The 24,630-nt window shown below is 36.5% G+C and overlaps 1 protein-coding gene and 1 pseudogene across 1 annotated transcript; one reads left to right on the forward strand and one right to left on the reverse strand.

Annotated features, from left to right (window-relative positions):
* Window positions 1-9,637: 9,637 nt before the first annotated feature.
* Window positions 9,638-11,075, forward strand: LOC120123414 (thioredoxin F-type, chloroplastic-like). Its single transcript, XM_039142314.1, has 3 exons — window positions 9,638-10,036; window positions 10,414-10,513; window positions 10,869-11,075. The coding sequence occupies exons 1-3, from the start codon at window positions 9,705-9,707 to the stop codon at window positions 11,001-11,003; spliced, it is 567 nt and encodes a 188-aa protein (XP_038998245.1). The 5' UTR covers window positions 9,638-9,704; the 3' UTR covers window positions 11,004-11,075.
* A 1,319-nt stretch (window positions 11,076-12,394) lies between these two features.
* On the reverse strand, window positions 12,395-24,586 carry LOC120123517 (annotated as a pseudogene).
* Between the last annotated feature and the right edge of the window lie 44 nt (window positions 24,587-24,630).

Here is a 24,630-nt window from a genome sequence, read left to right on the forward strand (position 1 = left end):
AGAACTAATTAAAACTAGTTTTATGTTCATAAATTGATGAAATAGAGAGTTTAGAAAATTTTACCTTGAAGGATGAGATTGAGTGGATTTTGATGTTGTTTGCATGATTTTAATGATGATAGTAAGTTTAGAAGATGATATTTGAAGTGAATTCCGATTAAAACCGATGATTTGAGGCAAAAATGGAGATTTGAGAGGTTAGAGAGGAGAAACGGTGGAAGGAAGAAGAAGAGAAGGTTTTGAGGATTTAAGGGTTCTGCCCGTGTTAAAATCTAGAACCCCAGGGGGGTATCGATTCCCCTGTGGGGGGAATCGGTTCCCCTTCAAAGGGGGAATCAGTTCCCTCATGGGGGTATCAATTCCCTCTGCACTAAAATGCTAAAATCCGATTTTAAACACATAAAATGCTAAATTAATTTTCTCTAGTGGTATTGGCAACTCATATATTGAAAATTAATCATGTTCAAATAATCAAGTTATTCTTTAAACGATATTTGAACATAAAATTAATTTTTCATCAAGAATCATAAACTCCCATAACTAATAGCAATGAATGTAATTAAAAATTAGCATTTTTCATTTAGTCTTAAAAGTGCTAAAATTATTTTAAACACTAAGTGAAGATAGGTTGGTTAAACCTAATTCTCTCCTAAGTGTCCAAAATCTTTCCTTGTCTAAAGGTTTTGTAAAGATATCCGCTAATTGGTGCAAAGTATCAACAAATTCTAGAACTACATCTTCCTTAGCGACATGGTCTCTAATGAAGTGATGTCTAATTTCAATGTGCTTAGTTCTAGAGTGTTGGATGTGATTTTCAGTGAGACAAATAGCACTAGTATTGTCACACTTGATAGGAATAGTACCTACTTCAATTCCATAATAAAAAAGTTGTTGTTTCATCCATAAAACTTGGGCACAAAAACTACCAGCTGAAATGTATTCTTCTTCAGTGGTAGATAATGCAACACAATTTTGTTTCTTTGAAAACCAAGAAATCAACATATTTCCAAGGAATTGGCAAGTACCGGAGGTGATTTTCCTATCTAATTTGCATCCTCCATAATCTGCATCAGAAAAGGCATGCAAGCTAAAGCTAGAGTCTTTAGGATACCAAAGTCCTAATCTAGGAGTGTTCTTAAGGTATCTAAAGATTCTCTTAACATCTAGTAAATGTGATTCCTTAGGGCATGATTGAAATCTAGCACATAAGCAAACACTAAACATAATGTTCGATCTACTTACAGTTAGATAAAGTAAAGAGCCAATCATTGACCTATATAATTTAACATCCACACATTTACCTCTTTCATTTATGTCAAGCTTTGTTGATGAGCTCATTGGAGTGTCATGAGGTTTCCCATTTTCCAGTCCAAACTTCTTGAGCATATCTTTGACGTACTTAGCTTGATTGATGAAGATGCCATATTTTCTTTGCTTGATTTGGAGTCCCAAGAAAAATGAGAGCTCCCCCATCATACTCATATCGAATTCACTTTGCATTAGCTTAGAAAATTATTGGCAAAGAACATCATTATTAGAACCAAATATTATATAATCAACATAAATTTGAACTACTAATAAATCTTTACCTTTATGCTTTAAAAACAATGTAGTGTTAACCTTCCCTTTGGAAAAACCTTTTTAATTAAAAAATTTGACAATCTTTCATACCAAGCTCTAGGGGCTTGTTTTAAACCATAAAGTGTTTTTGTCAATTTAAGAACATGATTTGGAAATTTTAAATCTTCAAAACCAGGAGGTTGTTCCACATACACTTCTTCTTTTATAAAACTATTTAAAAATGCACTTTTAACATCCATTTGATATAATTTTAATTCATGAAAACATGCAAATGCTAATAACATTCTAATTGCTTCCATCCTAGCTACGGGAGCGTATGTTTCATCAGTCTATTCTATCTTCTTGAGTATACCCTTGAGAAACAAGTCTAGCCTTGTTTCTCACTATATTACCACTTTCATCAAGCTTATTCCTAAATACCCATCTAGTACCTGTAGTAGATTTATTACTAGGCCTTTCAACTAATATTCATATTTTAGTTTTCTCTAATTGATTTAACTCTTCTTGCATAACCATAATCCAATGTTCATCATTTAATGCTTCTTTAATATTCTTAGGCTCTAGGCATGAGATAAATGCAACATAATTACAAATATTTCTAAGAGAAGATCGAGTTGTTACCCCTTTAGATGGATCACCTATAATCTCACCATCCTTGACATAGTTGTATTCCCTTGGGTAAGATACTTCTCTTTCTTCAATGGTTTGATTCTCAAGAGGATCTTGAGTTTCCTCATCTTTCGTTTCTTCCTTTGATGATGGTTCTCCAACGTCATGTCCAACGTCATTTATATTTATAATGCCTACATCATCATTCACACAAGAATCCTTCCTCGGAAGGGGATTATCATCGAAAACAACGTGTATAGACTCTTATACAACTAAAGTTCTTTTATTAAATACTCGATAAGCTTTAGAATTTAAGGAATAACCCAGAAAAATTCCTTCATCACTTTTAGCATCAAATTTGCCAAGGTTTTCTTTACCGTTGTTTAAAACAAAACATTTACATCCAAAAGGATGAAAATAGTTAATGTTAGGCTTTTTATTTTTGAAAATTTCATATGGAGTTTTCTTTAAAAACGACCTAATCATTACTCTATTTACAACATAACAAGCGGTATTTGTGGCTTCCGCCCAATAATATTTTGGCAAATTATTTTCGTAAAGCATGGTTCTAGCCATTTCTTCTAAAGTTAGATTTTTCCTCTCAACAACTCCATTTTGTTGAGGGGTTCTAGGTGATGAAAAATTATGGCTAATATCATTAGAATTACAAAACTCAGTAAATCCAAGATTTTCAAATTCAGTGCCATGATCACTCCTAACACTAGTTATAGAGTAACCTTTATCGTTTTGGATTACTTTTGAAAACGTGATGAATTTTTCTAATGCTTCATCTTTAGTACTTAAGAATAAAACCCAAGTATATCTATAGTAGTCATCTACCAAGACAAATCCATATTATTTTCCACCCAAGCTAGTAGTCCTAGTTGACCCAAAAAGATCTATATGGATCAATTGTAATACTCTACTAGTTGATACGTCATTAATGGATTTAAAAGAAACTCGCTTTTGTTTTCCTTTAGCACAAGCATTACAGATTTTATCATTATCAAATTTAAGCTTAGGCAACCCTCGAACTAAATCACCTTGAATTAGCCGTTGCAAAACACTCATACTAGCATGTCCTAGTCTCCTATGCCATAACCAACTATCATGTTCATCCTTAGCAACTAGGCACAAAGTAGTCATATCAATAGAATCTAAATGCACCATGTATATGTTTCATATTCTATGACCAACAAGCATAATCCGATTAGATGCAATGTCAATGACTTTACAACCATTAATATCAAATATGACATTGAATCCCTTATCACAAAATTGACTAATACTCAATAGATTATGCTTTAATCCATTCACATATAAAACATTCTTAATTTGTATGGAAGAGGTATTACCAATAGTACAAATACCTTCAATGTGACCTTTTGAATCATCACCAAAAGTCACTTCTCCTCTATTTTTGGCATTAAGCTCAATGAACCGGTTTTTGTCTCCAGTTATGTGTCTTGAGCATCCACTATCAAGGTACCATGAATTTAGATTTGTTTCCTGTGCCTTGTAGCAATGGTCCTTTTCCTACAAACATAGATTAATTTCTAATTTTTGGTACCCAAATTCTTTTGGGTCCATATTCATTAGTTTTCAAAATCCTAGTCCCCTTAGGTATCCATTTGTGTAGGATATCCTTATCTTTAGTAGTAATGAGCTCCTTAGGAACCCATATACTTCTAACGATTTTTCCATTAGAGGTTCTTTGGGGACCTCTATGATTGTAGTTTTTAAAACTTTTTCTAACAAAGTTGGATTTTGAATTTTCTCCACTTTCAAAACGTTTAGTTCCAACTTTATCAAAAGAAGTTTTAAGATCATCAATTTTCTTTTGATGATCATCATTGACTTTTGAAAGTAAATTTTGCAAATCTAAATTTTTCTTTTCAAACTCTTCTAGTTTGATTTGCAAATCTTTGATTTTACTTTCAAGATCGTTGTTGGTTTTGGATATGAGTTTATTTTCATTTTTCAATTTTGAAACATCATTTTTATATTTTAAAAACAATTTCTCATAATCCGAAGCCAACCCATTATATTCCTCTAATAGCTCATCATAGGATAAATCATCAAAATCAGATGAGTTAGAGGTTACCTTAGAATCTTTCCCGAATGCCATTAAGCACAAGTTTGCTACTTCTTGTTCCTCTTCATCGGAACCTTCTTCATCGTTCCATGTAGTCACATGAGCCTTGTGCTTATTCTTTGATTGACCCTTTCTCTTCAATTATGGGCAATCATATTTGACATGCCCTGGCTTTTTGCATTCATAGCAAATGATCGGGTCATTCTCTTTTGGTTCATTTTTGAGGCATTCATTTCGTTTGAATTTTCTTCCTCGGTAAGGTCTCATCATTTTTCTGAACCGTTTGGCAAACATTGCCATTTCCTCGTCATCGTCATCTTCATTCGAATCACTCTCATTTTTTGTGGATTTGAGAGCAACTCCAATGTTTTTATTCTTCTCCTTCTCCTTTGGTATCTCTTCAATCTTATCAAGGTCCACCTCATCTTCAAGTATCATTTCATGAGTGAGGAGTGAACCGATTAGCTCTTCAAGAGTTAAGGATGTTAGATCCTTAGACTCGATGATTACCGTTTTCTTTGATTGCCACGATTTTGGGAGGGAGTAGACAAACTTCCTCACAAGCTTTTCATTTGAAATGATCTCTCCATATGATTTGAGACCATTGACAATCGTTGAGAATCTATCCGTCATAGATTTGATATCTTCATTTGGTTTCATCCTGAAATTTTCATAGCTATGCGTTAGAAAACTAATTTTAGATTTCTTTACCTCATCGGTACCTTCATGAGTGACTTGAAGTTTGTCCCATATTTCTTTGGCGGTTGTACAAGATGAAACTCTTTCGTATTCATCTGTTCCAAGAGCACAAAATATGATATGCATGGCTTTGGAGTTGAGCTGTAACATTTTTGTCTCTCCTTCACTCCATAATCTTGGATGAGTGAGAGGCTTGAAGTATCCTTCTTCTACGACATTCCATGCTCCCATGTCACTTGCTTGAATGAAGTACATCATCTTATTTTTTTAATAGGCATAATTAGCCCCATTGAAGAAAAGAGGCTTATTGACGGGCATCGAATCGAGATCGGAGTCGAAGTTTGAAGTAGAGGCCATTGATGACTTTGATTATCGATATAACTTTCCCGAATCGACTCAAGAGGTGATTAAACCTTCAAATGAGTTAGGCTCTGATGCCAACTGTTGAGTTAATCGATTGACGGAATTGGCCAAGAGGGGGTGAATTGGTAATAAAAAATTTGGTGGAAGCTTTTGCAGAAAATTGAAAGAAATTGCACAGCGATTTAGAGTGGTTCGACTTTCTCAACCAAAGTCTACGTCCACTACCTTAGCTATCCACACTAAGGATTTTCCACAAATTCACTAATTTGTCTTTCTTTTGAGGACAAAAAGTAACCTTACAAACCCTCAATAATTATACCACAAATTCTTGAGAACACTCTCTCCCAAAGAGAACAATACAAATTTGCAAACTTACAATGAAATCCTCAAAAGGTAGATTGTTTGCACAATTCTAGAACAATGAAAAGAACACTAAAAAATGAATACAATTAAGCACAATAAGTGTTCTTGAAAGCAAGATGAATATTGAATGAGAAATAGGCTTGAAATGCTCAAACTTGAGGTTTGATTCTTTCTCTTTGTTTCTCTCTTGATTCTAGTTGCTTGATATTTCTTGTTTTTGATCAATGGCTTCTAAGCTTGCTTAAATACACCTTGAATCACTTCTGAACGTTTGGGATGATTAGAGAAGATAATATAACCGTTTTAGTGTGAAAACAATTAATAAAACAGCTTGGAGCGTGGGGGGAATCGGTACCCCCTATGGGGAATCGGTTCCCTAAGTGTAAAATTCAAATATTTTGACCGTTACACAGTGGGGGAATCGGTACCCCCTGGGGGGAATCGGTTCCCTCCAAGCATACTGGAATTCTCGGAGCCAAACCATTAAGGGGGGAATCGGTTCCCTCTAAGCAATCTGGAATTTTTGGCTTTGAAATGGTTCGAAATACTTTGTAAAATTATTTTGAAAATGTTTTAAGATTAAAACTTAATTTTACACTTGAGTAAGGATTAAAAATGATTTTTGAAAGATTTAGAGTAATGTTTTGATATTCGAATAATTATATCGAATATACTTAGAAAACCTTTATTGCACAATCTTAAAATTCATTTAACTTAATTTGTTATATCGAAATATCAAAATGTTTTCACCAAATTCCTACGCAAATATTTGATATGAACGTGCTCCATAGAATTGATACACATGGGAAGCATAAAGAGAATTGACCGAGTAAGCAAGCTATACATTCAACAATAGACCCCATGCGTTTTGAAATTACAACTACTGACCTTAATTACAACATTTCTCTATACCTGCAAAATTATGAAGCAAATGAGAAATCATATTTAACAACACATGAAGATAAGGAACAATGAGAATAAATGAAGGTAAAGTTAGCAAAGGACAAGAAAGTATCATCATCGACATCTAAGTCTTTTGCTTCTCCTAGTATTTTGCATCTCAGACCAGTTATGGTTTTTATCCCTCATATCATACTTCAATGGAGAGTCGGCTAAATTGGGTTAGAGGTTCATGGGATGTCATACAAAGCACTCAAGCATTTTCGACATAACATGCGGGTGAGGGTGAATGGAATCATATTATATATGGTCAACAAGGTAATGATTTCGGTAGTCAAGTCGATGATAATGATGACATCAAATACCTTAAGTACTCCATCATTGTATTTGATAGGGGAGCGACAACGGATGATGTACGTTTCTCTTCGTTGAAGAATTAAACCTAAAAAGTTCTAGACTCGATCAAAGAACGAGAGGATGAAAATGAAATGTTATGGGCGATGACAAAAGATGTTGATCTTTGGATTAGGGTTGCTAGAAATTGAGACGGAGAGACAAGGATTAAAACAACGGAAACAAGGATAATAAAATAGATGGATAAAATAAATACAAGAATAAATAAATGTAATTGAAAGTGCAATAAAGTATGTTTATCAAGAACTTGAAAAGAACTCATTAGAAAGAAGCTTTGAAGGCACAAGACAATCAACTCTTGCAAAAACGTACTCACATTGTGTTATTATTCAAAGAAAAATGTGTTTACAATGGTAGGAGGAGCCTTCTTTATATAGGTGAGGAGGAATCCTTGTTGTAACATAAATATATAATGAAATAAAAAATAAAATGTGTCCTAATAATAATAAACTAAAGATACTTGTTTTAACTCTATCTTAATTCCTAATAAAATAATAAACCTAATCCTAAAATATAATGCATCATCCTATATTGAATTATATTACAAATAATCAATAAAAAAATTGAAAATTCGTAATATTTACAAAATCCTATATCAATCCCGTATAGTCCTTTCTGCATGCACTGTCTTCACTAAAATGAGCGTATCTTGAGTTTTCGATATCGGATTGATGATATTCAAGAACCTTTGGAAAGCTAAGAGACAAAAAATTGTAACTCTAGAAGACATGTCAACCAAATAACATCATGATCTCATTTAAAAAATAGTCGCAAGTCTACTTTTCTGTTGTTCTTCTTGAATCTTGCAATTTGACCTTGAATCATCTTTAACTTGTGTTATAGAGATCCAAGTGGCTATGGGGAAGGATGAATGAGTTTCATTCCTTGAATTCTTCCGTCTCTATGTGGGCATGGATTCCTTTGCTGATGAATGCTTGGATTGAAGTCTAGAGCTTGTCCTTTAGAAGTTTTATTTCTTCACATATTTGGATTGCCCGCCCATTAACACCATTATCATTCATGGCTATTGCTTTTGGTTTTCTTTCTTCACATATTTGGATTGCTTATTTTCAATCTTTGGCTAAAGAACTTTTGTTGGAGCAGATAAGAATGTTGCAAGAGAAATCGTGCAGATTGGAGTTGGAGTTAACAATTTTAAAGTTGGGGATAAAGTTATTGTCATGCTTGGTGTAAGTTGTTGTTTTTATTCTCCAATGGATAAGTTACTCATTTAGTACACAAACTATTAGTTTTGGTTTGTTTTAATACTTAAACTTTCAGTTTTTTTAAAATCATACCTTACATTTAATTTTTATTTTATTTTAGTAATATGCCATTAAAAATTTAACCCTAAACTACCAATTTTGGTTCTTTTTAATATTTAAATCTTCAATTCTTTTCAAAACTTAATGTTAAATTTTGAACATATATACTAAAATGAAACAAAAACTAAATTTTAAGTATGGTTTTGAAAAATTTGAAAGTTTAGATATTAAAATTGATCAAAACTAATAGTTTATGTACTACTAAACACATAATTTACCTTTATTTATCATTGGTTCAAGCATATGTATGTTTGATGTTATATTGGACAGTTTATTGGTTCAAGCCATACAACTTTCACTATATGAATGCATTTTGCAATTAATGAATGGAGGTGATGCTGTAGCTTTGTCGATCGATGGCGTAGCTCACCATTCACTCACGAAACTTACGATGTGCATATTTCTTTTCGAATTTTTTTGTCATAATCTCTCTCTAAATCCTCCCAATTCTCGCTGGAAACTTCTACATATTACACTCTCTTCCCAAGAATGCATACTAGAACTGGGTCGTTTTTGGCCACAAAACAAAATTAACTCTATCTTTTACTATAGATTTGGAGACTATCACGGTAAAGGGGATAAGAAGATGATCAACTATCTCACATGGCAAAAACAATGTCAAATCATGTTATTAACATGCAACATCAGTGTTTTGTCACCTCCTTTAACAGCGGTTAACATTGAGTGATTATTTTGTTATAAATTGATAATATTGATGGCTAATTTAAAACTTTTGAAATTTTAATGGGGAAAACGAAAATCAACTTCAACATTAGTGTCTGTTTGTGTAGTTTACCCTAATAGTTATTTAAGCGAGCATGGAAATGATGGCGGTTTGGGTAATTCTATTGGGATTACTATCTTTGACACGTAAGCCCTAGACAGGAATTTCCTTCGGAACATTTTCTTAAAGTCTTTCAGTTTGTCAGAAATTGGGCCAGATCCATTTATCAACTATGTGGCAGAAGCCGGACTTGGACCCATAAAACTAATTAACGGACAAAAATACCCCTATCATACACTGCTCAAAACGTTGTCATAAAAAATCTCAAGTCTAATAACGTCTTTTCATATCCCAAAAATGAAATCTGCTCCATCTTTCAATGTCACCTCCTCTCCCTAATCCTACACCTCTCGTTTTATTCACACCGAAATTTTCTAATCTGACCAAAATATCCTAACCCGTACCACAAGAATTCATGATTTTGAAAGGGTGGAATAGTATTTACACTCAAACAGTTAAAAACTATCTCCATTTAAGTCACTCCCTCCTTCCCCACTCGGCAAGTGCACCACCTAAGTGATTCTCTTATTTATTTATTTTCTTCCATTTTTCATTTTAAATTTCTCAAAAAATGTCGCTCATCCAATCTGCCGTCTTTACTCAGTCAACCGTCCGTTCTTCGCCGTCACTTTCAGGCGCGGCGGAACACTCCATCGTCGCCTCCTGTAGCGTTTCTTCCACTTCGAACTCCTCCTTGTTAAGATCGTCGTCGTTAAAGACCGTTACATCCATTTCGAGCTCTAGGAATAATAAAAGAAAAGGCGCTGTAGGAAAGGTGAGGTCCAGCCTTGAAACGGCGGGAGCAACGGTGGGGCAGGTGACGGAGGTTACGAAGGATACATTCTGGCCCATAGTAAACGCCGCCGAGGATAAAACCGTCGTCCTCGATATGTACACTCAATGGTACGTATATAAATTACATGTACCCATACTGCTGTATCTACTTAAACGTAATATATGCGGCTGTTACTAATTAGGTAGTTACAGTTAGTGTGATGCCAGGATTTTAGCTAAGGTAGTGTTTGGCTGTTTGTTCTTACTTGAAAATTTATTTAGCCGAGTTTAAATGTTTAAAAAATTTCAAAAGTTCAGTTTGATCTTTACTCGTTGCTTTTATTTAAATCAGAGTATGCCTTCTTGCATGTTTATTACTTTAATTGGATGAATAATTCCATTAAAAATGGACATAATTTCTTAAGTTTGGGATAAAAGTAGTTTTCAGTTTGTTCTCCACTAGTTTGGCATCAGATTTATTTACACGTCTTGCTTCAATGTTTTAGGTGTGGTCCTTGCAAAGTTATAGCTCCCAAGTATCAAGAATTGTCTGAGAAGTACCTTGACGTTGTCTTTCTAAAGCTTGATTGCAATCAAGAAAACAAGGTAATTCCTATGATTATTTCCAAATCCACTTGTTAGATCAACCAGGGATAGATTGAGATGGCTGGCGATGCTGTCGCACCTCTGAAAGTTTTAAATTTTCATATATTTTTAGTTATTTTCTTTGTATTTTCCATTGATAATATGTTTTGTCCCTAAAATTTTATAAGTTACTGCCCTAATACAAATTCATTTGTTCATCCTGAGATCAACTATGTGAGCATCTGTTAACCTATATGTAGGTTTTGTTGAATTAATTAATCTATATATTGTGCATGTATATACTAGTGTTTTAAACATTCTAGGAAAAGATTTTGAAACTATGTTATGATGAGAGGTTTGGCAATGATTTTGGCAGCCATTGGCGAAGGAGCTTGGCATGAGAGTGGTTCCAACGTTCAAGATACTGAAGCACAACAAGGTAGTGAAGGAGGTGACAGGAGCAAAATTTGACGACTTAGTTGCAGCCATCGAGGTGGTTCGATCCACCTAAGTTCACTTCAGTACCTGTAAAACATTAATCCCATCAAATCAAAGACAACGACAACATTACCATTCTGCACGGTTTGAATTAATTGTTCTACTTGTATTTATGTATATATATGTATGGATACATTCCCAGTTCTGATGGAGTGAGGGCACCGGTTGTATGTAATGAAACCTTAACCTGCTGCTTCTGATATATATACATTCTAGTTCAGTTTATTGGGGAAGATGTGATTGTGAACCTAGAAAATATCAGCTTAATGGCATTTTATTCCTGGTAGGCTCAAAGAGATTTAGACTCGATGAATCAGCCTATAACATTCAGATTCTGTAGCTCGACTTTCGAAGAAAAGTTCTTCTTTTTATCGATTGGTGTTTGAAGGTTATCACTAACTTCTAAAACATCCCTTTGAAGCCGACAATTGTTGGTAGTTCCTGATTTGATTTTGTCATGCTTCTTCTTGTTCTTCAACTTACCAGAAAAGGGACACAAACGTTTGAGTTATGGTAACAAAATGGAACTATACCTTGGGTTCCCATTTGTGAGTAAATCTGTTGATCGAGTCCGCGTGTCGAATATGGGTTCTTGCTATCCCTTTTTCTCCTTGATTTTCTGTCTACAAACAGGTCTGATCCAGATGTCATCGTCTATTCGTCTCCTTCTTGATAATGGAAAGCTCCACGAACAAGTGGATAAAACATCGAAAAAAACTGTGTTTGGAGATGTAGAATTTCAGGGTTTTTTGTGTTAGAGTTTATTCAAACAGGGAATAAAAGGAGTCTGGTTCTGTGTACAATAAAAGACTCCAGCCTACTTAAAAATATCAACAGAAGCTTCCGTGGACTTATAGGTATCGTTTGACTTCTAAAAAGCAGACAGCAGATTGCAACGCACTTATTATTTATTTTAATTATATGAAACAAATTGTATTAGGAAGATTCTCTTTAATGAGACTCCTGAGTATCCGAGTCAAATTAATCAATCAATATTTAATTTAAATTAATTAATCAATATTTAATTTAAATTAATCAATCAATAAATCTAAATTAAATATTGATGATTAAAAAACCTAATTAACAAAATCAAAATGATCTGTTTGGATGATTATGCAATTAAATAGCTCAAATGTAGTATTAAAATTGTCTCAAAAAATAAAATTTAATTAAATAATTGTTGACATGAAAAAAATGGCACAAATTTGGGTCTCGGGAGATAGCACATCTTATGGCAATAACGTGAAAACACCCCCCTATAGCAAATGATCGAATTAGCCACAACCACCACAACATGAGTTCCCTCGCTAATCGAAAGGGATGATGGCAGACCACAATAGCAACAATATTTGGGGAGCAACTCTCCTCCCTCCACGGCCAATGTCCTGTCAAAAACTAAATATCCCGAGATAGCCCAAGTCATTGTGGAAGACCGATATCGAAACCAACACATCCGATGTGTTACTTGTCAGGGCAGTCGGATGACATATGTCCACGGCGCCCACAGTTGAAACACGAACCTCCAAAGCCTCTGTACACATATTGAGAGGTCAACATCAAATCTTTATACTAGTTGTAAGTTCTCTATGTTCTAATTTATTTCCTGGCCCTGAGACCGTTGAACTCCTTCCCTAAATGATGATCTTGATAAAAGTCAATGGTGCATGGATGCATATTATATGTCATAGAACTTGGCACAAGTTAAAGGGTTCAATATATTCATTACAAGAGAATATAGGGAAAAATACATGCCTGTCACGGGATAATGACTTGTCTGATCTGCTACTATCACCAATTATCCAGTCATCCCTACTGCTTTTTGAAGTCTGACCCCAACTATTTCTTCCACCTCGAACCTCATTATTGGAGTCTCTGCCATTGCTCCAACCCCTAGACACCCTCAAACTTCTCGGACTTTTGTTATTTTCTCGTGGATAACCACCCCTTGAAGAAAAATTTGCCATAATAATCACTTGAAGGGCCATCATCGTGCATAGCCGACGACTGCCAGAAGAAATAAATACACAAAATCAACTTACTGCGATAATACACACACATACACACGTTTTCTTAGGTGGCTGCCAAGGGTCCGAAGCTAGATGAATTAGATGATAGTAACACAAGTGACATGGTCATCATCAGGAAGCATGTCTAATGAGCAACACTGACCATCCACTTGACAGCATTTTATGTATATGCATAGATATAGAAGGGTTGCTGCCAATACATATTAGAGGTTGTTTGCATTTAAGAGATTAATTGGTAGCATGCTACCAGTAGACGTGGATATGTTTATATATAGAAAGAAACTAGGATTTACCTAAAAGAAGAAGACAAAAAAGGACAGAACAATGGACAACAAAAACCATTGCATTGCGAGTACCAGCCATTTGCATGACAACAACCACATTCTACAATGCATTCACTTTCAACAGATCAAGCCAAACAACACAAAAGGGAAGAGGCACATGCCACTGAAAAAAATCCGGAACACATGGACTAACATAGCCTCTCCGTCCTTTGAACTCCTTCCAATGGTGTTGAACTCAACAACACCACAAATTAAGAGTCCCAATACCTAGAGTTAGGTTGTCCCCGGGGGTGACGAGCAAAGATTAATGTAATTTCACAATCAGGTGCTCCAATTAAGAACTGAAAGCGAATTATAGTTTACCTGTTTATGGTTAACATGCGACCGGGATGAATCCTCAATAGCTGGAGAACTAATGAACTCAAACTTACACCCAACGTCACGTTCAAGAGTTTTGACAGTTCTCCTTTGGCTGTTAGTATACATCAAAATTGCAGAACCCTCCTTCCCTGCCCGTCCAGTACGGCCAGAGCGATGCACAAAAGTCTCTGCATTATTGGGAAGCTCATAGTGGATAACCTGGAGAAAACAGTCATAAATACCAGTCTTCTCAGTATGGCCTCAAGAGAGCAATTCCACATTTTGAAAGTGAAGACATGTAATAGTTATTTTACCTTTCCATACATGCTATTATCAAGAAAAAAGGAGCAGGATATTGTAACAACTTGTGAGCATCGACATAGCATGAATGTATATTTTATGCTCAGATGATACATTTTTGCCACTAAATGCATAAGTATGAAACAGTAACTCAGGTTCTAAGCATGAGTGACTGATGAAAAGGACTTTAAATACCATACCATTCATGTTAAGTGGTGTTATCCGACATCTGTCAAGTATAAGGTTTCCTGTGGTCTTATATAAAATAGATCCTCTCAGTCTATTATCAATCTTAACAATTGTAATTAGGAACAAGTCAACTGGTTTGAGTTTCAAAATAAGTCAATGGGTCTTTTAAGTACTATATTAATATGTAATAATTAACAGGTACCTTCACTATTGCTTTTTGTTTCCAGTGATCAAAAGACCAACAATAGTTGTTTGGAAATAAAGTAATGCCTCTATGGATAAATACAATTGTTTAATTAGTGTAGCATTTTAACCATTTTCATTTAGTCAATGATTTTGCCTGCAGAAACAACAGTAAAAAACAAAAGTTGGTAAAATTATTAACCATGAAGGAGTCTAAATTAGCATGAAAGAACATGATGACAGGCCCAAAATGACATAGAGCTTAAAGAACTAAAATATATTTGGGTACTGTACCAGATCAACATTTGGAATATCAAGACCACGAGATGCAACATCAGTGGCAACAAGCACAGTAAATTTTCCTTGGCGAAATCCATTCAATGTTCTTCTCCCTCTGATGTTGAGAAATATCACCATGCAATGCCTTAGAAGCTATGCTATTTGTTAAAGCAATAGACACATAATCGGCATCTCGTTTTGTTTGTGTAAAAACAATGCTTTTCCCACCCTTCGCATAATCCTGAAGATTAAGACAAGATTCATTTTTTTCAAAGTGGTGAACATATATTAACTTTGATTAGTGCAAATATAAGTAGCATAACAGCATTGCATTCGTTTATGAGAGCCAAATGATTATACATTCGCTTTTGTGCATTTTGCTTGTAAGGAGGATCTGTTCAATGCAAAGGATAGGATGAATAATGTTGTGGTAGATGGAAGGAGGATATCGGTGTCGATTGCGAAATACCAGAAGAGAAGTTATCCGCGCGACCGAGAGCGAGCTACTGGAGTGGGGTGTTGAGTTGCCAACGAAGTGGAGCCGAGAGGGAAGAGATCAACAGTCCAAGTTGAGACGAGGAGGGAGTTGCTAAGTAAATTTCATGATGGAAGATCTTATAAGGATTCGGTAGTGGGAAGGGATAATACTGAGGGTTAGCAGAGGAATAGATGTGGAGATACGAGGGAGGTTACGAAGCCTTTGGAAGTTCATATTCCAATGGAAGAAAGGACTTGGTTAAGATCATCTCTAACTGGTATATGCAAGCAGATTTTCGAAGTTGAGCTTGTGCAAAGAGGTTTAAGGACTGAGGGTTTTAATGTCAAGGTGATAAGGTGTGGTTTTGCGAGAAATGCATGTCTGATTGTATTTAAGTATGTGGAGGAGAAAATCGCAGCGGTGGAGGACAAATGGGAGGCATTGTCTTTCTGGTTTGAAAGGCTAGAGCCTGTCATGGAGGAGAAGGGCATTCCATTACCTTTCTGTGCAGTATCCTTGATGGGTGTTCCTTTAAATTGCTGGTCAGTTTCATTCTTTTCTAGTTTGGCTGCGAGATGGGGCAAGTTAGTGAAGATTCAGGATCAAACTGCTCAAAGAGTGGACTGCAGGGTGGCTCATTTGCTGTTAAGAGTGGAAAGCCCGTTCGATATTCCGCCCCAGGAAATCATTAATACTTATGGTAGATCTTTTATTATTAAGATTAAAGTGGAAGGCTGTGATGAGTTCTTTCCTGAGCTTGATGAGGGGGAGGAAGAAGATGGCTCTGTGGAAGAACGAGTTGACCAGGGAGAGAAGACTTCATCGGAAGGGAGCAAAGGGGAAGATAGAGAAGGTCAGCAAGGGCAGTTGAATTTCCAGAAGATGTCAGATGCTCAGAATAGACAAGAAGCACGGGATAAAGGTGCTTCTCATGGGGATGACACAATGACCGATGATAATTTGAATTTTAACGTGGAAGCCAATAATATTACAGGGGCTGACCATTGGGATGAGGGGACAGTACTAGGTGAGGCGAAAAGTATGCAGAAAGTGTCAGGTGTTCCTGCTGTTGGAAGGAAAAAGGTGTTCAGAGTGGAAGGTGGCTCCTCGGGACAAGATAAAGTTGTCAAAGATTGTGGGATTAATTATAAAACGGGTAGTTCTGAGGTGTTTGGGCCTGAGCAGTATGGGTGTGTGTTTCACTAGCCCAGCGATGTCCTGCGGACAATGAAAGCCATTTACAGGACCAAACACTTTCTGAAACATATGAGGAGAACAGTACTATCATGGTAGAGGAAGAGAATGAAGGCATTCAGGAAGTTGAGGTTTTTGATATGGGTGACAAAGGAATTAAGTCTAAGAAGGTCAACAAAAATGCAAAGGTGAAGAGTCGTAGGAGATGGAGATTAGGATATCAGGTATCTAAAGGCTTGCCAATAAGTAAGTCTTCCGAAGGATTGAGGGGCTGTGGACGTTTTGCGAGGGTATACAGAAGGTCAAAAACAAGACGAGTTTGGTTATGTTCAGCAAATATTCATAAGCACATTCAGAACAGGCTGGTACTTCATAATTCTAAGCAATTTTCATCAGCTTCAGGGGTTAGGGGTCAGGATAAGGATACTATTGTTTCTGCCCATGGTCATAACAAGCCTATGGGCCCTATTAGTAGCAGCATTTCTCCAGTCAGTGGGATGGCAGATCAGGTTATTGCTTCTAGGAATCGGAGAAAATACAGAAAGAAGAGAAGAGGTTTAATCTCAGAAGCTTTGGCTAATGCAGATGTATCTACAGTCTACTCTTATTCCTTCTCTAAAGTTCTTGAGGAAGCATTGAATACTTGGGAAGTCTGTCAGAGTTTAGGCATTTCTTTCAAGGAAGGGAGGGAGGCTTTTATTGATAAAATTAGAAAGATGGAGGAAGGTGCAGGGGTGGCAAATGAAGCTGCTAAGTGAGTCAGTTACTTGTTTCCTCGAAGGTTTGGGCTTGAAGTGTATATGTTGGAATGTAATATTATTTCGTGGAATGTTAGGGGCTTAGGTAGAAAGGAAAAAATTAGAGGGGCGTCGAGACTTGTAAATAAGAACAAACCGGTCATATTGCTTTTACAGGAGACAAAATTGAATAAAAACAAGAAGGGGTTTAGAAGGAAACTAGGAGGAAAGCTACTGATGGGAGAAAGTTTCCAGCCAGCGGATGGGTCAGCTGGTGGATTGTTGTGTTTGTGGAATGAAAATGCTTATGAGGTAAGCAAGGTGTATAATCAAAGTAGATTTCAGGTGTTAACAGGGAAGTTCAAGGTGTCTAAAGTAGAGTGTGTTATTATTAATGTGTACGGTCCTTCTGTAGAGGAAGAAAAGGAGGAGTTTTTCAGGCAACTGTTGAGTTATGTTCACTCTGTTAATCTGCCAATTTGCATCGGGGGAGATTTTAATGCTTATCTCGACCAAGAGGAGAAGATTGGTGTCTCACAAAATTGGCATTCAATGGGTCTACTAAGGAATTTCTTGCAACAATCAAATTTAATAGATCTTCCTTTGGTAGGTGGCACTTTCACTTGGGGTAATAATAGAGAAATCACTACTTGGGTAAGGCTTGATCGGTTCTTATTGAGTAGTAGCTTCTTAAGATGCTTCCCCAAGTCTGTTCAGAAATTGCTTCCTAGATCTCTCTCTGATCACAACCCGATACTATTGGTTGAAGATGTGAAAAATTGGGGCCCTAAACCTTTTCGGTTCTTTCACTATATGCTGGAGGAAATGGTTTTGTAGATATGTTAGAATGTAATGTCAGATCGGGTTGAAGATAGAGGAGGAAGAGGAATTTACAGTGTATAAAAAGGAACTAAAAAACGTATCAAGGAATGGCCATTCAGAAATAAACAGGGGATATCTGAAGCTATCACAGATTTGGAAATTAAAGCGCAAGGCAGTGGGCTTTCTACTTTTGACTGGGAACAACTTCTGTCATCCAGAAAAGAGCTCTGGAAATTGCATAGAATTGAAGAAAGTATTTGGTTTCAAATGTCGATGGCAAAATGGATAAATGATGGTGATAGAAACACTAGGTTCTTCCACCTATGTGCTGTAAACAGAAACAGATTCAACACCATTTCGACATTGAAAGTGGATGGGGAGGTGATGATAGATCCAGTGCTGATCAAAGATTATGTCTCCCAGTTCTTTAAGAAAGCCTATAACTCTAAAGATTTTTTAGAGGTGGAGAACTTGAATTTAAAATTTGCAAAATTGAGAGGAGATCAAAGGAATAGCCTGGAGGTTATGTTTTCAGAGGAGGAAGTAAAGGAGGTTATTTTCTCTTCGGACAGTTCTAAAGCACCAGGTCCCGACGGGTTTACGATGGGTTTTTTCAAGAAATTCTGGCCAACTATGAAGGGGCAACTTATGAAGTTTATGGAGGATTTTTATTGTGGGAGAAAATGGGATCATGGGGTCAATCATGCATTCATTTCTCTGATCCCAAAGAAAAACAATCCGGAAGTAATTGAAGATTATAGACCTATAAGTCTCGTTGGCAGTCTATAAATCATTTCCAAGTTTAGCAAGGAGACTAGTTTTTTAGTGATTCAAGATTTGTGAGGCCTTCACAGTTTGCATTTATTCCGGGAGACAGCTTTTAGATTGTGCTTTTCTTGCAAACGAAGGCATAGACTATTGGAGGAAGCAAGGGCTGAAAGGGGTAGTTTTCAAAGCTGATTTTTAGAGGGCGTATGACACGGTTGAATGGCCAATTATCTTAAGATTATTGAGAGTCACGGGCTTTGGGGAGAGGTGGGTTTCCTGGATAAAATGTTGCCTCTCCACGGCGTCAATTTCGGTGTTAGTGAATGGCTCTCCTACAGAGGAGTTCTCGATGGGCAAAGGGTTGAGACAAGGATGTAGTTTGTCTCCTCTCTTGTTTAATTTAGTGGGGGAACTGTTAAACCGCATGTTAGTGAAAGCAGCGGATGTGGGACTTTTTCAGGGTTTTGCTTTTGGAAGTTCCTTTCCTATTTAATTTAACCTGATTTACCAATTCTTTAGGATTTTTAGCCTAATGACTGGACTCCGTTTGAATTTGTCGAAGAGTAATTTGTATGGAATTAATGTGGATGACGATGTATTAAATGAATGGGCTAAGGAGGCTGGTTTCGCAGTAGGTGTCCTGCCCACAGTATATTTAGGTTTACCATTAGGTGCAAAGAGAAACTCAGAGGCTGTTTGGGAGCCAGTCTTTCAGAGTTTCATCAAAAAGTTATCCGAATGGAAAGCTTCCACACTATCTATGGCGGGCAGATTGGTGTTAATAAAATCAGTTCTGTCCTCCTTGCCGATTTTCTACCTCTCTGTTTTCAGAATCCCGAGTAAGGTTTATAGGAAGTTAAATTCTCTTATGGCCAACTTTTTGTGGGGGGAAGGTTCTTCAAAAAGTCAAATTCACTGGGTGAATTGGAAAAGGGTTTGTCAACCCTTCGAGGAGGGAGGTTTGGGAATCTTGGATCTGAATTTCGCTAATAGAGTGTTGCTAGGTAAATGGGTATGGAAGTTCGCAAATGAAAAAGAAACTCTTTGGAAGAACATGATTTGCAGTAAACATAATGTGAGTAATCTGTCTTTGGACCTCAAAAAGGTAGTCTCTCCTTCGGATTCTTGGATATGGAAGGGTATTACAAGAAACTATTTGGCAGAGGATGCAATTGGTCATGGTTTGCGATCTCACTCGAAGATTCAAGTAGGCAATGGCAAGTCTATTGTATTCTGGCACGATGTTTGGCTAAATGAGGATTCTTTAAAGAATCAATTTCCAAGGATCTATGTTCTTTCCAATAACAAGTGGGGAAAAGTTTCTGAGTTTGGCAGTTTCTTGAGCAATAGATGGATTTGGAATATTCAAACGAGAAGGAATCTATGTGATTGGGAGCTGGATTACTGGATTCAATTGATTTCATTATTGGAAAATGTTGGTCTGTCTGAATCAGTGGATGATTTTCTGGCGTGGTCGGGGAAAGGAGATGGACTGTTCACCGCTAAATAATGTAGGTTGACTCTTTCTACAAATTCAGGGGGTAGTTTCAAGTGGAAAAGGTTCGTTTTGGTCAGGTTTGGCTCCCCCAAGAGTCGAAACTTTTCTGTGGCAGGTCTCTCATCAAAGATTGGCAGTTAGAACGGAGTTGACAAGAAGAGGTGTTTCATTGGAGGAGGTCTCTTGTCCGTTTTGTGCTCAACAGGAAGAAACAGTTCAACACTTGTTCATATCATGTTTGGTAGCATGGGACCTATGGAGCAGTTTTTGGAGGTTATGGGAAGTCTCGTCAGTCTTACCTAAAGACCCAGTCTCTTTGCTGTGCTCTTGGTCGGACATGAGGCCAAATTCTCTAATATGGAGCTTTATACCGGGTGTAGTTTTATGGTCATTATGGAAGGCTCGAAACTCGATGGTTTTCGATGATTGGAAACTGGACAGCCATACTCTTTTCTTCATTTGTAGATTTAGATTGACTAAATGGTTCCTGGCTAAGCACCTGGACGTCTTTATTCAGATAGACTCCCTTGTTGGGGACCCTACACTTGCAGACAAGCACCATACTAGGAACCTTAAAAGGATGAAGGTTCAGGGCTGGCTTCCTCCTCCACTTCATTTTTACAAAGTTAACGTTGATGGGGCAGTCAGTGGGGACGGGCTGCTAGGGGGAATGGGGGGCATTTTAAGAGATTCAGAAAGTAAAATTCTTGGGTCCTTCTCGCACGCTGTTGGACCAGGTCCTCCCCCACTTGCTGAGCTGAAAGCCATTGAGAAAGGCATTGACTTTTTTCTATCGTCGGATTGGGCGAGGAAGGGAAGGCTAATTATAGAGAGTGATTGTAAATCAGTAGTGGATTGGATTTTGCTGCCGACATCATCTCCTCGTTTTTTTAGTTTGTTGGTTCAGAAAATTGCTTCCCTAATCTTGGAGAGGGAGATTATTATTAGACATATCCCGAGGAGCTGCAATTGTGAGGCTGATACTTTAGCTAAATAGGGGATTGGATGATGAATGAAGGTTGCCTTAGAGGTTTTTCAGTAGGGTTGGTGGTCTATTGAGGTTGTTGGGGCTGAGTCAGTTTTGGTGTTGTTTAAGGGAGGTCTGGTCGCATTGGGGTTTTGCTTTCTACGTTCTGTAATTTTTTAGGTTTTGTTAGTTTTTCTTATGACTGTATTTTATGTACTTTGTCTTTGATTAATAAAATCCTAAGGCACTCTTTTCCACCTTCCGTTGATTAAGGAGCTTTCCTAAAAGATCCATTAATCAAGAAGGGGGTTTTTAATGAGGCCTGAAATTCTTATAAAAAAATAAAATACTCTTTAAGAAAAAATATAAGTATGGGTAAGGAAGGCAACTCATACATTTTATAAATACATGAATCAGTACTATGATCTGCAAATGATGGAAATTTGGTGTGTTGACACATGACACATAAATTAAAATATTAAGCTAGGAATGCGCTTTTACTTTTATTAAGTTGGTGTTTTTAAGGAGCTGTACAACAAATAAACTCAGTAGGATCAAGATGCTCGCAGAAGAAATGGAAAAATAAAACTACCAAGGACTTAAATTTAGAGGCTTTTGAGACCAAAAAGCTTGAATTTAGAATACCAATCCAACATTTGAACCAAATTCATTACTGAAAATTTTAAGGAACAAAGAACACATTAACAGCTGATGGCAAAAAAAGCGAGATAATTCAGCAGATGTTCCTTACACAGAATAATATCAAATAAGAATCCCTTGCTAAATAGAATTTTTACCAAATAAAATATAAACCTATTGCATCTTTCTTATTGGAACTAATCTTATTACTCACCACTGAAAAGATACACATACAAAGAAAACTCATTAAAGGGAAACTGAGACAAAGTAAGAGAAAAAAAACTATTTACCGTTATGAGATCACTAAGAACGATCTGCTTTGAAGTTGCAGTGGTTGATACTGCATAAAGTTTGATCCCTTCGGCAAGCTTTTCATTTTGATCTCCAACCTGTTAAAGGAGAAAGGGCAGCAACTAAAAATCTATTTATTTCTTCAATGAAAAGACTTTAAGATAAGATACTGATAATAGAAATGTGCTACTCTAAGATCAGCATATCTCAAGTTACACATGTATGTGAGTAGGTGTGTATAATGTCTTTCTCCCCGTTAATTTAATAATATAAACAGAAGATTATTTCACTTCTTCATCAAGAGAATTCATTACCATAGAAGTTCACCAAATTATATTATTCACTTTTAATCTCTCAGCATAACATACCCATTTTATCCCCAAGGAAAAAATAACATAATTTTGAAATGTCCCAGCTAAGTAATATTTGCATCACACGAATGTAGTATGCTGCGTAGATCTATGCACATATCTCACAACATTTTCCAGGATTGCACTGTTTTGTTTATCTGATAACGTAATTGAGAGGTCAAATTTATAAGGTTGATAAGCACACTCTGAGCACGATTTAGCATTAAAAATTAAATCACTTGCTCAACAATGTATTACTCCACCGAACCTAAGATAATCGACTGAATGGGGACACAGAATAGTTTCAACATTAATAATTAGAAACAAAGAATTTTGAAGTTCCACTGATGTTTGAATAACTATTCATCCATCCATCAAACAAGCACGCATTATTACCTTCAATACTATAGACTTCAGACTTGTACTAACCTTTTAAGTCTAGACATGAACTTCTACATCATCAACGAATAAGGAAACAGATGTAACATGTCAAAACCAAGCATGCATAAGCATTTCAAATAGTACATAGAAAAGAATTTACCAAGTCAATATTCAGAGGACTGTCCAAGTACTTTTTTGCCAACTTTTTAACCCAAGAAGGCATGGTTGCAGAGAAAAGCATGCTCTGCCTCTTTGATGGAAGATTTTCTAAAATTTGTTCGACGGCCTCCTCAAATCCAACTGCAAGCATCTGATCAGCTTCGTCAAGGACCAGATATTCAACTTCTCCCAATTTGAGGTAATTACTTTCTATGAGGTCAATGATCCGACCAGGTGTCCCAACAACTACATCAACCCCACGGGAAAGAGCATTTCTCTGTATACTATAAGAAACCCCTCCATAAACACAAACAGTGTTCAAATCAGATGCAGACTCTTTAATTTCTTTCTCAACTTGCTTGGCTAACTCCCGAGTAGGCGTGAGGACCAAAACTCTAGGAAGCCGACCAGATGTCCTAAACAAGAGAAACATCATGGAGAAAAGATTAAGAATAACAAGAACAATTGAAAATAGAAGAACTGCCGGTTTAAATTATAAGGTCTTTTACCGGTGAGTAGCATCTTCCGTGAGCCGTTTTATTATTGGTATACCGAAGGCTAATGTCTTTCCGGTTCCAGTCTTTGCTCGAGCAATAATGTCTCGACCTTGCAGTGCCGGTACGAGGACAGCTCTCTATATTAATGACAGGGGAGATATAATGTATAAATATTAGAATGTCAAGATGGTATTTCCAAGTAGTATAACGAACAGAAAGTAACGCACAATCATGGTTCTACACAAAACAATAAACGCAACATAAAGATTAGAAGATGATATGAATAGGGGTGAGCAAAACTCAACTTAAAAAAAATCAAACTTTTCGACTCAACTCGAAGCTAAAAAATTCTACTCATCTTAACTCAACTCGTAACTTTATAAACACAACTCAAAAAATTTCAAATTTGAGTACTTCAACTCGTAATTCTACTCATCGAAATTTTTCGAGTACTTCAACTTTGTATGATATATATTTATTGCATATGAAAAATATATAAGTATATTGCATACTATTATAAATAACATTATAAATATTTACAATTAAATTTAAACATAAACTCAGAACAACTTGAGTAGAAAAAATAAATAAAATTTTTGTTATAAAATAAAGCACATCAACTAATTCGAAATATTTTACGAAAACTCATCCCTATTCATCCCTGTTAGTATAAAGGCTGAAACTTGAAATAAGGTAAGAAGCATAGCACAAACGAAAACACAGAATTAAAACAATATAAGCAAAGCAAGTTGCATTGAGTGCAAAATTACATATGAAGTCAGCAAAAAGACAAAAGAAAGAAAGAAAAATAGACCTGAATTGGGAAAAGGTGAGTGATGCCTCGGTTGAGTAGTGACTGGAGGAGGCGCTGAGGCAAACCCAGCTTGGAAATGTCAAGTTGATCAGCTATAGTTTCATGGACATATTGTTCGTCCTGGTTTTGGATAAGAGAGAGGCCATTGAAGGCCCGCTCGCTGAGCACCGAACTGGGAGTGGCAAAAGCGCGAGGAACAAAAAGCAACGACCTTCCAGCCCGCACGAGGGAGTTGAAGTGAGACTTATAAGGGAAGGAGAAGGAAGAAGTTGGTGCCGTGGGCTTTATCCTTCTATTAGAGGCGGAGGAGGGGAGCTCCAGTGAGGGGGTGTGGTGAATTGAGCTGAGGAAGGAGGCCATCTTCTCGTTTTACTGTTTGGATGGGCTGTAGGATAAGGCCATAAGGGGATTTCGTTTCAGATA

This window comes from Hibiscus syriacus, unplaced genomic scaffold (assembly GCF_006381635.1).
Source record: "Hibiscus syriacus cultivar Baekdansim isolate YM2019G1 unplaced genomic scaffold, ASM638163v2 tig00110393_pilon, whole genome shotgun sequence".
NCBI classification, from domain to species: domain Eukaryota; kingdom Viridiplantae; phylum Streptophyta; class Magnoliopsida; order Malvales; family Malvaceae; genus Hibiscus; species Hibiscus syriacus.

What these genes read in the sequence shown, in the direction of transcription:
- LOC120123414 (XM_039142314.1), top strand. Translation starts at nt 9,705, where the DNA reads ATGTCGCTCATCCAATCTGCCGTCTTTACTCAGTCAACCGTCCGTTCT. An exon ending in CTCGATATGTACACTCAATG is followed by an intron (nt 10,037 to 10,413) that starts GTACGTATATAA and finishes TCAATGTTTTAG; the next exon opens with GTGTGGTCCTTGCAAAGTTA. An exon ending in ATTGCAATCAAGAAAACAAG is followed by an intron (nt 10,514 to 10,868) that starts GTAATTCCTATG and finishes TGATTTTGGCAG; the next exon opens with CCATTGGCGAAGGAGCTTGG.